This window comes from Fusarium tjaetaba (genome assembly GCF_013396195.1).
Source record: "Fusarium tjaetaba strain NRRL 66243 chromosome Unknown NRRL66243_c0000026, whole genome shotgun sequence".
NCBI lineage: Eukaryota > Fungi > Ascomycota > Sordariomycetes > Hypocreales > Nectriaceae > Fusarium > Fusarium tjaetaba.
In genome coordinates this window covers 284,544-298,573 of record NW_023501222.1, presented here as the reverse complement: position 1 = coordinate 298,573, position 14,030 = coordinate 284,544, and the positions used below count along the sequence as shown (strand labels likewise).

Below are 14,030 nucleotides of genomic sequence, written 5' to 3'. Positions count from 1 at the left end.
AAAGAACGCATCTACTGCATTCGGTTGATTCGTTCCCTTTCAACCTCGTAGTTGAAGTCGAAGTAGCCCTTGTCGAAGTGGTGAACTCGCACGTATCCGTCCTCTCCGCCGCTGGCGTAGCTCTTGCCCGTAGGGTCGGCAGCGACAGTGTTCAGAGGACCGAAGTGACCTCGCACACGACCAATCTCGTCCTCGAAGATCTTGTGATAGAAACGAGCCTCGAACTTACCCTGACGGGCAGAAGTTCGGGTAACATCCATAGCGGCCTGACCACCACCGAGGATGACGAACTCCTTCTTGGGGGTGATAGTGGCACTGTTGAGGGGTGTGTCGGCTGTATAGGTCTTGAGGACCTCGAGATCGCGGGCAGAGATGAGCTTTAAAGATTAGTATTTGTCATATGGGATAGTCTGATCTGACATACCTTGGCGGTCTTGTCCTTGCATGCGGTGATAAAGTAGGTACGGTCGGGAGACCACTGGAGATCGACAATGGGCTGGTTGAGTTCATGGACGGGAACGTTGTCGAGGAGATCACCAGTCTTGGCATCGTATCGGCTTACGCTACCATCCTCATGTCCGGCGATGATGTACTTGCTGAGAGCACTCCAGCCAGCAACGGTGGCCTTGCTCTCGTCGCAAACAATAGTGAGAGCCTTCTCGTCGGTCTGCTCAGCGTTGAGATCGGGGTTGATGTCGATAACGACGATGTTGGAGAGGTAACCCATTCGCTTCTCGGTAACTCCCAGCAACTTGGTGGCATCTTCGTTGAACTCGACTCGCTTGACGGCGGTGGGGAACTCCCAGGTCTTGATGAGACGGCCAGTCTTGACTTCCCAGAGACGGATGGTGTTGTCGGCAGAACCGGAGGCGATCATGGTTGAGGTGGGGTTGACATCGACTGTCCAGATGGCACCGACGTGGCCGTGGTAGGTTCCAAGCCGCTCGCCGTTGTGGGAGAACCAGGCGCAGATTTGCTGATCCTTTGCGACGGAGAAGATGAGGTCGCCATCTTTGTTGAATCTGTTGAGCGAGGTCAGTCGAGGGTACCGGCTAAGTTATCACAGGCTGTATAAAGGTATGTATAAAGGTATAATATTCTTCCTCCTCTTCCTCAAGACTATAATACAGAGAGATGTATAGAGACAGAACATGGCTCGGACATACCTGATCTGGGTGAGCGCACGCTCGTGCCCGGCAAGAAGAATGGGCCTCATATTGTCGATGTCTGGGGGGCACTAGGAGGGGTTGATGGCGGAGGCAGATTCGGAGCGGGTGGTTATATGGCGAGGGCTTTCGCGATGGAATTTTTGGCGGTTGTGCGTTTTGGTGGGGCAAAAATCGAAATCAGTTCCCCCGCCTTAGCTGAGCTGTGAGGGGCACATGGCTGATGCCTGATTTGTAGGGACAGAGGTGTTAAAGTTGGGTTTAGCCATGTTTGGCACGCTGTGATGCCTATCATAGATTAATATGAGTCTGACAAGAGTCACTGAAGGATTCAAGAGTCATCGTTTGAGTAATTCTTTGTAGAAATATTCAAGTCGATTCATATTATGACTCTCGTTTAGCCTCAGATCACTTGTCAGCGAATCTGAGGCATCAACAACTTTGGTTTCTGCAACGAAACTCAGGCGTCCTCTGGCCGGGCGCGTTTATTAATATTTCTACGTTGTAGCTGAATTGACTCTAGCCCAGCGGCAATGGCTACGAATCTATCGTCCAAGTAGCCCTGCTGTTTTCGACAAAAACTGTCTCTTTGAGGCTCTCAGCTGTTAAACCGCTCTAAGCAAGCATAGCCTTAAGAACATTGATCTGTTCCAACTCAGCGACGCATCGCCTAGAGATGTGATGCGTCTCACGAAAGGGTACGTCCCTTCGTAAGAGATAATCAGCAAGATCAGTGGCCAGCATAGATGCATCTAGGGCAGCCTCTATCCGCTCTGACTTAATAGCCAGAGTAACGAGGACCCCTTGTGCGATCTGAAGACCATTAGAGATATTTTGCATGATTCAGCCATCAGTGTAAATAAGGGTATAATTCGTTATTAGCACTGTATTTCTAGCACCGCACTTGGGTCACATCTGCTCAGAGGAAAGCACCAGCAGCTCAGGCTTGGCACCATGAACGGGTCAAGGGTAAGATCTGTCGCGTGTGACTAACTACCTTATACAGGTAAAATTCTAGAACTCTGGCCTTTGTTAATCTCAGTATAAGACCACTTCATTGAGGGCATCACCACGACCTTTTGGATCCCATTGGTCTTGAATGTTCAGTTCGTTGAGAGACACGTTAATGTCCCTTCTTCATGGCAGGTACTTGGCATCAGATTCTGCGGTAATGCAAAGTCATTCACGCAAGACCACTGATTGCAAGTATTCGAATATGGACGAGATGCAAAGAAGTTCTCAACTGGCTCAATATTCTTTGAAAGACTAAGTCTATCGACTGAGAACTACGTTGCTGTACAATATTGCGTTATTGCCGTCGTCATCATCCAACAACCTTGCTGGTTCGCTTCCTCTCTTTTCTGCCACTTTGGCTTAGAACATTTCCTTACGGAAAGGCTTGCATTGCATTGCATAGAACTACATGTATATGCTCTCGCCATTGATCCGTCGGACACCAGGAGATTGTTCGGCATTGGGTCTAATACCATACTCATCTACATACAACTGATGAGGATATAATCATATTACAGTTGATCATGTACGGCGCGGTCCTCCGTTGCGCCGGGTGGCTTGAATCGAATAGTTCCCGAGTGATCCCGAGACAGCAACGGCATTTGCGGTTTCTATCTTGGACGTTATCGATACCGATATCACGATATGCAACGAGAATAAGCCTTGGACATCAACGGCGGCTGAGCTGCCGATTGTATACGCACCAAGCCGAACCCGCAGTAGAATTAGGCGGGTCCCAGCAAAGTCAGATTCTCACCCACCCACAGGCGTATTTACGCACAAAGTCGCACAGTCCAACTCCCCTTCACACGTGTTCGGTGGTTTCTCCCGTGTCGACCGTGCCTTTCGTGGACGCCGCTATTCGGACTGCCCCTCCTCACAACCCGACAGCCCACTTCTTATACAGAGACTGCCTCTCAGTCAACAAACCACGAAATATCTTTGCTTCAACCTCTGTTGTCGAGTCTAAGTCTTTGTCTTCTATTAACTTATTCTCATATCAGAAAAGACTATTTTCGTCGACTACAATGGTTGCTGCAAAGCTCGATGGCAATGCCATTGCCAAGTCGATCCGAGAGAAGCTCTGCGCCGAGGTTACTGAGAAACAGAAGCTCAACCCTAGGTTTAAGCCATGCCTCAAGATCATCCAAGGTATGACCAAGTTGCTCGTAATACTATACTTGTTCAATGCTGACTCAATTGTCTCACAGTGGGTGATCGTTCAGACTCCTGTTCGTCATAATCCTGCCCCGCCATCATGAGATCATCTCACCACTAACCCGCGATATAGCTACCTATGTTCGCATGAAGCTCAAGGCTGCTGCAGAGGTGAGTCATAATGAAATTTTAACTGCGTACGTTTACTGACTCATCACAAAGGCTGGTATCGACAGCCAACTGCTGCATTACCCTGAGTCTATCACGGAGGCGGAGCTTCTCGATCATATCCGCCAATTCAACCATGATCCTGCCGTTCATGGTATCCTAGTCCAGCTCCCTCTCCCTAAGCACATCTCTGAGTATACTGTCACATCTTTTGTGGCGGATGAGAAGGATGTTGATGGCTTTGGCACCAAGAACATTGGAGAGCTGGCCAAGAGGGGCGGCAAACCTCTTTTCGTGCCCTGCACGCCCAAGGGTGTCATGATCCTTCTCAAGGAGTCGGGGATTGACCTGAAGGGAAAGAACGCAGTTGTTCTTGGGAGAAGCGACATTGTCGGTAGCCCCGTGAGCTACCTGTTGCGAAACGCTGACGCTACTGTCACCGTTCTGCACTCCAAAACGCAAAACATTGAGGAGTACGTCAAGAATGCAGACGTCGTTGTTGCTGCTATTGGCCAGCCTCTGTTCGTCCAGGGCAGCTGGATCAAGCCTGGTGCCGTCGTCATTGACGTTGGAACAAACTTTTTGCCTGATGCCACCAAGAAGTCTGGTCAACGACTTGTTGGTGATGTCGACTACGCTGCCGCAGTCGAAGTTGCATCTGCCATCACCCCCGTTCCTGGGGGAGTTGGACCCATGACTGTTGCTATGTTGATGCAGAATGTCGTCGATGCTACAACGTGGTATTTCGAGTCTCAGAAGCTTCGAAAGACCATCCCCCTACCCCTGAAACTAGAGGATCCTGTTCCTTCAGATATCGCTGTGTCACGAGCGCAAACACCTAAGGAAATCACACGCATTGCTGCCGAAGTCGGCATTGCTCCCCACGAACTGGAACCTTATGGCGCATACAAGGCCAAGGTTGACCTTGGTCTCCTGCAGCGACTGGAGCACCGTCGAAACGGCCGTTATGTCGTTGTCACTGGCATTACCCCAACACCCCTGGGTGAGGGCAAGTCTACCACAACTATGGGCTTGGCTCAAGCTCTTGGAGCTCATATTGGACGTTTGACTTTTGCCAACGTTCGACAGCCCAGTCAGGGCCCTACCTTTGGTATCAAGGGAGGTGCTGCTGGAGGAGGCTACAGTCAGGTCATCCCTATGGATGAGTTTAACATGCACCTTACTGGTGATATTCATGCCATTACCGCTGCCAATAACTTGTTGGCTGCTGCTATTGAGACTCGAATCTTCCACGAGAATACTCAGAAGGACGGACCTCTGTACAAGCGCCTAGTCCCCACAAAGAACGGCGAGAGGAAATTCGCCCCCGTCATGTTCCGCCGATTGAAGAAGCTCGGAATTGACAAGACCAACCCTGATGAACTGACTGAAGACGAGATTCACCGATTCGCCAGACTGGACATCGACCCCGAGACGATTACGTGGAGACGAGTTCTGGATGTTAATGACCGTCACCTTCGAGGAATTACAGTTGGAACAGCCCCCACTGAGAAGGGCCAAACTCGAGAGACTGGTTTTGATATCACAGTTGCTAGCGAGTGTATGGCTATCCTGGCACTTAGCAACAGTCTGGCCGAGATGCGCGAGCGTCTTGGTTCAATGGTGGTGGCTACATCACGAAATGGCGACACTGTCACTACCGATGATATCGGTGCGGGCGGTGCTCTTACTGCTCTCATGAAGGATGCCATCAAGCCCAACCTTATGCAGACACTCGAGGGTACTCCTGTATTTGTCCACGCTGGTCCTTTTGCTAATATCAGCATCGGTCAGAGCTCTATTCTTGCCGACAAGCTCGCTCTGAAGCTTGCTGGTACTGAGCCTGACGAGGACCATGATGAGAAGGCTGGCTTCGTCGTCACCGAAGCCGGTTTCGACTTTACCATGGGTGGTGAACGATTCTTCAACATCAAGTGCCGTACTTCTGGCCTTGCTCCCGATGTTGTTGTTGTTGTTGCTACTGTCCGAGCCCTCAAGGTTCACGGTGGTGCACCTCCCATTGCTCCCGGTGCAGCGCTCAGCCCCGTTTACAAGGAGGAGAACGTTGACATTCTGCGCGCTGGTTGCGTGAACCTGAAGAAGCAGATTGCCAACGCCAAGTCTTTTGGCATTCCTGTTGTCGTTGCGATCAACAAGTTCTCTACCGATACAGAGGCCGAGATCGCTGTCATTCGTGAGGAGGCCATCTCCGCGGGTGCTGAGGATGCCATCCTTGCTAACCACTGGGCTGAGGGTGGCAAGGGAGCCGTCGACCTGGCTCATGGTGTCATTGCAGCTTCAAAGAAGCCCAAGGACCTGAAGCTGACCTACGATCTGGAGGGTACTGTCCAGGAGCGCCTTGAGGCTATCGGCAAGAAGATGTACGGTGCCGAGAAGGTTGAGTTCAGCGAACTCGCTCAGAAGAAGGTTGACACCTACACACGGCAAGGATACGGCCATCTACCTATCTGCGTGGCCAAGACACAATACTCTCTGTCCCATGATCCCGACCTGAAGGGTGCTCCTACTGGCTTCACGATCCCCATTCGTGATGTCAGGATGGCTGCCGGAGCAGGATACCTGTAAGCTTATTTACTTTTTTGGACGTAACGTAACTAACAAATTACCAGGTATGCCCTTGCTGCTGATATTCAGACAATTCCTGGTCTGCCAACAGCACCTGGCTATCTCAATGTTGATGTCAATGTCGAGACAGGCGAGATCGAAGGTCTCTTTTAAACTAAAAGGATTCTATTCTGGTGCATAATGGATTTTGTCGGAAGCGAGGTACACGGGACTGTACACCCTCAACTCAACGTGGGAACGGACGGATGGGAAGGCGAAGCATTAGGGCGTGACATTTCAACATATGGTGCGGGACTGGTTAGCGGATATCATCAATCATGTGCCTATTGGCAATTAAATCAAGGTTTTGATCTGAACTATTTACAACGTGTCTTGTGTTACCATCGTGTAATGAATGAGTGTCTGGGTCTGAGTTGACTCGACCAGCATGACAAGCATGTTTATTACCGTCAATGCGAATGCCATACGGATAGCTGAAGAGGGATTCTGCCTTGGCTGGAAATGCAGTCTCATCATGCATACTACGTGGTAGGCGTCGACGGAATTTGCCATTGTGCATGTTGCATACAGCCACAAAGTTGAATGGTAGGGCCCATCTAATGTCAGGCAAACCGGAATGGGGTGGTTGGTCAGTAACTCTACCACCACAATATCAAGCCTTTTTTTATTAGTGTGAGGGTGAGTGTGACTTGACAGCATCGGCATTTCCCGTTGATATCTCTGGCGCAGGGTCTAGAACTAGTCGAACCATGGGCCACCGGCATGACGACGTTCCGTGTGGGGGCTATTGGCCTCGTATCAACTTTATTTGAGCTACGACGCTTGATGAGGTGATGCTGAAAATATGATTGTGTGCTGAGGAATGTAATTTCTTCTGCTAGACTCTCGCTTTGCGTGAATGAGTTGAACTGCCGAAGTCAACCGTCATAACCTCATTAAAACATCCATGTTACAAAGCAAACATATCACTCAGCTGAGGATCCTATTACAAGGGGACACAGATTTGCTTCTCATCATTGGTCACAAGCAGAGAGCCACGAGAAAGCCATGTAAGACTCAGCCCAACTAAACTAGCAATGCGAGAACCAATGGCTCGGCGCCACACTAAGACTAAGAAACGGTACCGTTTGACCCCTTACCGCCCATTGAGGTCATCCTTGCTCTATGTTAGATGCCGAGTGAGATCAACTCCGGAGGATTAAATCACTGGTCATGTTTCTCCCCTCTGATGGCAGTCTATCAGGTCACAGCCCGGATTGACGCATTCTTCCGTACAGTGTTTGCTCTTGAGCTGCGTACAGGTTCGGAGGGTCTAAATTAAGTCGTGCTGCGAGACATTGAACTATTTTCAACTGATCCGTAATAGGCAGCCAATGCGATAGGCTTCTCTGGAATGAGTTAAGTATGATCCAAGAGAGTTAGCATTGAGTATAACTAGATCACGATCCTGTTCCTTGATTCACAGTAAAGTTTTCGTATTGTTGCAGTCCAGTCTCACTTACGAGAGGTATACGAAGAACAGTAAGACCGAGCTTCGCGAATCGATAATTTTCGTATTTAATAATGCAATGTAAGCCGTGTCCATGACATCGGATCCACCGAGATGCCTTGCCGGGAGCCTGGCAGCGTGTTTGACGTTCTCGTTCAGTATGATGCCCTCAAAATAAGAATAAGCATCTGACGGTTGTCAACACTGCCTCCGGCCTGTGTCATCTTTAGCTCCGTGTTCTGTCCATCCAATACATGTCTCTTGTCTGTCAGTTCACGTCAGGTCTCTCCCTCCAAGTTACCAGCAGAGTGGTGCTTCACTTGACCCAGACACTGCCACTCCCACCCTATCGAGGCTATCAGCCCTAAATGATGCAGGCCTCGGACATGGATGGTTGACAAGCTTTTCGGCTACTACTAATATTACCTGCCAATGAGAGGGGAAACCTTCTTGGAGGCCCTGAGCGTTGATCTGATCTAAACCCTACAGTGTGGGCTTGTCTAGCTCCTGTTGAGGCTACTCTAATTCGAAACTAAACCCAGGCAGCCGACGCCATTCAACCTCATACAAAGATCGTCTCCTCGGCGTTTCTACCGAGATCAGATCCCTTTTTGGAAAATTCCCCAGAGCTGCCAGTTTCTTTTGGCCCCCAGATTTGTTGACATATGGTAACTGATCCTTCAACATTTACACCCCTCGAGCAAGATGAGCTCGAAACATCCTTTGAGACGATCGTGTGCATTTTGTCGGGCGAGAAAAATCAAGTGCTCAAACGAAACTATCTGCGAGGCTTGTCGTAAGCAAGGTGCCGACTGCATTTACGACTTTGAGCCTCCAAGACCAAAGGGTCGGAACTTGAGCTTCGACAGCACAAAAGCCAACAATCATCTACAGGTGCGGAGCGAACATGAACTACCTGACAGCAAGAGAAGGAGATCGTTCTCTGCCAATTCTGCCTCTTCTATGTCTCCTGGCAGAGCCCAGGAAGATCTAGCCCCGTTGTCAGATGGTGTTGAGAGCCTTGCTGCATCCCTCGAGCACATGTTTCATGACAAGTTTTCCCAGTTGATTTTTGGAGAAGTAGGGAAAGCCCAGAAGCAGCAGAGCACAGAGGTTAGATTCACTGGACTGATGCCCCTGATTGCCTTTGACCTTGTCGCTTCTGTTGGCCAGAGATATAGCGACTTGGGGTCTCCTCAGTCTAATGAAAGCAACCAATTTATCCGGTCTGGATTATCCAACGATACTTCTACCAACATGTTCGACAATCCTTCAGCATATTGTAGCCCATTGTCTACCTTTAGCCATCGACAGAGAAACCAGCTTATCGACGTCTGGTTCTCCGCACATCCCCTGACATTTCTCATCTCCAAGACACTGCTGCTTCGAGAAATACGCGAAGATACCTGTGACGAAATCCTCATGGCTGTGATGCTGGCTGATGCTAGCTTCGTCGTCGGAGAGGACTCGACAGTTGCTCGTGGACATGAACTCCTGCAGTGGGCCAAGACTCAACTACAGATGCGGCCATGCTATCATCCTTCCGAGGACAACGATGCTGTATACTCTGGTGTACCTACAAGAGTTTATAAAGGGGTTACCACAGCACAGACCTTGGTGTTGCTGGCCTGGAACGCCCTATCTTTCCACGAATTCCGCCGAGCGATCTGTTATATCGAAGTTGCAAGCAAGCTGGTTACCGAGATCAAGGATTGTATGTCGAAGGATGCCTCCCAGCCGAACTCCAGCCGCATAAATGGTGTTGACGTTCTTGATGTCGAGAAAGAAGTTGTCTCCAATCTTTGGTGGACAACCTATTCACTTCACATCTGGACGTCCATCCAAGCAGGAGTCTTGCCCAAAACCACACCGTCAACCTTTGACCTCGAATCTCTCCCCGTGACCTCAACCTCATCAGTTACCATCCAGCTTGACCTCGTCTCTGAGAACTTCAACACCCTACAAAAGCAAAAGGGTAATATTCGAGAAATGAGACCTCTTGCCCAGGTTGTCAGCACTGTTGCATACTTGTTCTCCCAAACCTCGGATCAGACCGCCTCAAATCATGGCGTCGGCATCTGTAAAGAAGCTATCCGCTCTTTTGGTACAAATACACATCTTCCGAGCGCGAAAGGTCAAGATGATGACATATTGTGGCAATTACTTGTTGCGTTTCACCATACCATGATCATTCAGTTTCTCTTCCCCAAAAACGGCTCATTCTACGAGCAAGTGGTGGTCCCGGCTGAGACCGTTCATCAATTTTGCGCTTCTATAGAGCAAATCATACAGTCCCTTTCGCCAACAACCAGGCACAATCAACACTCAGCCTCAACATTCCAACAACCCCTCTCTGAAGCTTTGTGTACTCTTATGGACACTTGTTCCCGAGCTTTTCACCTCCTGCGGGATAACCTAGGGCTGAGTCTTGATCATAGCTACTTCCGTCCAGAGTGGGATAATCGTCTCTGTTCTTTGGCAAGCTCCTTGTATGCAATCAGCAAAGACGAGAGATTCTACCAAGGCACAACCTTGCGCAGTGTGCAGAAGCAGATCAAGTCATGTGCTCGTGCTTTTGGCAGTAATAGCAATACCAACGCGCTTGGGTTATTGGAGCCGAGCATGAACTCTATGCGATCCATGTCGCACTCCCCTCAGAGCAATGTCAGGCCTCCGAATGGATTTATCGCAAATGATGAAGCTTTGGTGGATATGCCGTCGCCTTTTCAGGCTGAAGCTTCTTCGAGGGTATCTTCATCTATGCCATCTTCGTCAGGCTCCTCTACTAGTGTGTCGACTCACTCGTTCACCCCGTTTGAGGAGATGAACAAATGGCCAATCAACGAGACTTTTCCTGGGATAATGTCTACCAATATGAATTCTCCCCCTATTGTCCAGCAAGGGATGTGGTATTCGCAAGCACCCCCTATGGTGAATTTCGAGGCCGCGGGTCCTGTCTCTCTTCAACATAGCCAGTGGGCTTGGCCACCCACGAGTGGCGAAGAGGCACCATATATATCTTTCCAAACACTGGATATGGATGAGACCTGAGTATGAGTTGAGGATACCAGTTTCGATATTGGATGAATGCAGTTATGATGATAACGGACGACAGAATGAAGCGTGTTATTTGTTTATTGGCGGACTCTAAAATTGGAACTCGCCGCTGGCGGCATCGATGTTTGCTTGTTGAGCATTGCGTGCGCTGGATCAGTATTTTATTATGTATATATTTTAATCAAGTGTTGGGAGAAAACTCGAAACTTTGATAGGAGCGTCAGAAGAGGCTGTATCATATCTATAGTTGTGTCTACCTTTCGTACATGATCAATAGTTATCGTCAGTAAAGTTCATCCTCACTTTCGTGTCTGTACCAATCAAGCCACAAACGTATTCCTTATCATCCTTACACAGAAGATGCCCCAGTAAGAGCTTATGTTTATTATATATTGAGCTTCTAACATAAGTTTCTGATTCAATTTGATCTAGAATTATAGCCCAGAAACTCCAAATAGCTATTAGGTCAATACCGGAGATAATTGTATGATCAGTCTTCCCCTCTGTATGGGAAGATGTCATCTTATCGACCTTTCGGCTTCGGATCCGATCAGTCCGGGAATCTCGGACCGGAAAAATGGGGATCTGCCGAGTCCTTCGTTGAAAAGAGTTGGATAAGAAATCAACTTAAAAAACTGACTGTAAGAGGCTTGTAAGACCAAAGCCACCTCGAATCATACTATGAAGTAAGGCTTGTATGCTAGATGGTATCTCAGCATCATGCTTTTTTACTCAGATAAGAGCTACGAGTTTCAGGGTAGGCTCTTTTGACACGAAACTTTACTCGAGTGCCTGTTTAGAACTTGATCTGCTTTTCTTCTGTACAACTTGTGAGAGATATGGCCCTCTTCCTCATTCTTCACTTCTGATTCAAAGATTTGGTGCAACCTCAGCCCATTATCTTTGTCTGAAGGGAGGAGCCAGTAGTGATGGGATGGTAGGCCATTGCACAGAATCGACTAGTATTTAAGACGTCGATAGAGACTGCATAGACATAGTTTAGTAATTCTTGACTATAAAACAAGACGTCCCCTCTCCTATTCCAAAGCCGGACATTTTATTATTGACGAGCGACGTTCTTGTTCAAGCTATCACACGTGGTTGTATTTCCCTCCACGCCATTATCGCTGACGTCAGCTGACGAGGGTAGCTTGATGCCAAATTGACTAGCTCTTTCAATTAACCACAAGAAGTTCGACAACGACAAACCTCAGCTCACCTTTTGCGCCCTGAAACTTCAGTATTCTAAGCGCTTAAGTCCATCAGTCATGAGATTACTATATGCTCTCCCCGCAACTTGCGCGCTCATCTACCGCGCCAAGAGCAGGAATTCTTTAACGCCCGCTGGCATCTTCGCTGCGACTCTGACAGCTGCCGCACACGCCTACCACCCATGGAATCTTCCATTTGCACTCCTATGCGTATTTTTCCTTGCCGGGACACGCGTAACACACGTAAGTATTTGCGCCCGCTACATGGCAAGGGAGATGTCTGACAACACCTTAGATCAAAGAAGGCATCAAGGCCAACTATACGCTTCGTTCAAAGGGTACCTCTGGAGGGGAAGGGCCTAGAACACATGTTCAAGGTAAGCACTTGGAGCCATTCATGAATCAATTGACTAATTTGTCAAGTTCTCGCCAACAGTTTGATGGCCTCCGTTCTCTCTGTCCTCCACGCGAACCAACTACGAAAACGAGAAGCCGCATTCGCCGATCCTAATACCCCGGATCCCACGGGATCACTATGCTTTTCATGGGGCGGTGACCTCCTGGTCGTTGGAATCATTGCCAATTATGCGGCCGTTGCGGCTGATACCTTCAGCTCCGAGCTTGGTATCCTGTCTTCAGGACAACCTCGACTGATCACATCGCCAACACTCCGAAAGGTGCCTCGCGGAACAAACGGTGGTGTCACCTTGCTGGGTTTAGGTGCAGGTTTGCTGGGGTCAATGATTATTGTCACCGCATCCATGATATTCCTACCGTCCTGCAGTGAGGAGTCATCTCAGACGCCCGCAGGCGGTGCCCCATGGACGATGCTGGAGCGGCGCAAGTTTATGGGATTCATGGTAGTCTGGGGTGCTCTTGGCAGTGTCTTGGATAGTTTCTTGGGTGGCCTATTCCAACGGTCAGTCAGGGACGTACGGTCCGGTAAGATTGTCGAGGGAGAAGGCGGCAACCGTGTCCTGTTAGCCGAATCTGCCACGGGCGCGGCTGCTCATTCCGTCAAAACTGAGGCCATGCAGAGCGAGGCAAAAGAGAAGCTTGGTGGTTCCGCTATTGTGGACGATGACGATGCTCATGCTGGTGTCTACAATCATAAAGACAAGCACCGCAAGTCAAGTTTTGGAGATCAGCGACCATCACGGGCTATCGAAAACGGATGGGATCTTCTCGACAACAATGATGTCAATTTCCTCATGGCAGTTACGATGAGCGTTGGCGGCATGGCAGTAGCGAGCTGGTACTGGGACGTGCCTATACAGAGCGTCATGGGTGTGTAGAAACCCAAGTTAGCGACGTCATTTTGAGGGTCAAGGGCAATTCTTGACCTTGGCCCCTTCCTGCCAAGACCAATGAGAATAAAGTGATGTAAAGAGCAACTCCCTTTCCCTTCTGGTGCCCTTTGATCCATCGCGAGGCTTAAACCACCATTACCCGTCGCCACTGGATGGTGTTGAACTGCGTCAAAACACACGAAAATGCTGAATGCCCCAGCTTGGCACGGCAAACCCCCGGTGAAAGTCCGTCATCCCCCGTCAATCACCCCGCCGGGTCTCGGCGTGAATCGCAGCATCTCGGAACGCCAAACCCGGAGTTGACTCCGTGGTGGGTAAACTTTGAGTCCAATGCGAAGTCGGCAGTTTTTTATTTCAAAAGCCGGCACGGTATCTCGACAATTAGACTCAATCTCATTCGCGCAACGAGTTATCTGGACGTGATTCCATCACCCAATTCTCCAGATCTCGGAGGACGGGAGGGTGGGAGCGAGAAAAGCCAAACGATTTACATCCCCCTTCTGGCGATCCAATAGCCATGAGGCCTTTAGTGATCGAGATTAATTGCTCTTTCTCTTCCAGAGATAGGAAGATATCGACGGAAACCTGGGGTAAGCCTGAATCGGATCAGTTCCTGTTGCTCATTTAAATGTGTAATAGTCTCAAGCTTGAGTCTGATTGGTCTGGCAATTTTCCAATGAGTCAAATGGGGATTGCGGGGGGCGGCAGATCTCCATCTCAGCAGTGTGGGACATTAATAGCAGAATAATTAACCACTCAAAGAGGCAATCTAGGCAATGCTCCTACTCAAAGCAATAGAAACTTATGATGAGTTTTGAAAAAGGCAGTCACATTTTAGAAGATTATGATAAAGTTAGGATGATTCTCGTCT

At 49.1% G+C, this 14,030-nt stretch overlaps 4 protein-coding genes across 4 annotated transcripts; 3 read left to right on the top strand and 1 right to left on the bottom strand.

Annotated features, from left to right (window-relative positions):
• Positions 1-11: 11 nt before the first annotated feature.
• On the bottom strand, positions 12-1,216 carry FTJAE_1446 (eukaryotic translation initiation factor 3 subunit I; the record flags this gene model as incomplete). The annotated part of the gene is made up of 3 exons (XM_037347536.1): positions 12-377; positions 425-1,022; positions 1,167-1,216. 3 exons carry the CDS (start codon positions 1,214-1,216, stop codon positions 12-14), a joined length of 1,014 nt encoding a protein of 337 aa, XP_037211531.1.
• A 1,992-nt stretch (positions 1,217-3,208) lies between these two features.
• On the top strand, positions 3,209-6,245 carry FTJAE_1445 (formate-tetrahydrofolate ligase; the record flags this gene model as incomplete). Its single annotated transcript, XM_037347535.1, has 5 exons — positions 3,209-3,332; positions 3,392-3,412; positions 3,472-3,509; positions 3,561-6,088; positions 6,137-6,245. 5 exons carry the CDS (start codon positions 3,209-3,211, stop codon positions 6,243-6,245), a joined length of 2,820 nt encoding a protein of 939 aa, XP_037211530.1.
• Positions 6,246-8,286: 2,041 nt separating this feature from the next.
• On the top strand, positions 8,287-10,632 carry FTJAE_1444 (transcription factor; the record flags this gene model as incomplete). Its single annotated transcript, XM_037347534.1, has 1 exon — positions 8,287-10,632. One exon carries the CDS (start codon positions 8,287-8,289, stop codon positions 10,630-10,632), a length of 2,346 nt encoding a protein of 781 aa, XP_037211529.1.
• A 1,274-nt stretch (positions 10,633-11,906) lies between these two features.
• FTJAE_1443 (uncharacterized protein) lies at positions 11,907-13,144 on the top strand (the record flags this gene model as incomplete). The annotated part of the gene is made up of 3 exons (XM_037347533.1): positions 11,907-12,092; positions 12,145-12,226; positions 12,273-13,144. The coding sequence occupies 3 exons, from the start codon at positions 11,907-11,909 to the stop codon at positions 13,142-13,144; spliced, it is 1,140 nt and encodes a 379-aa protein (XP_037211528.1).
• Between the last annotated feature and the right edge of the window lie 886 nt (positions 13,145-14,030).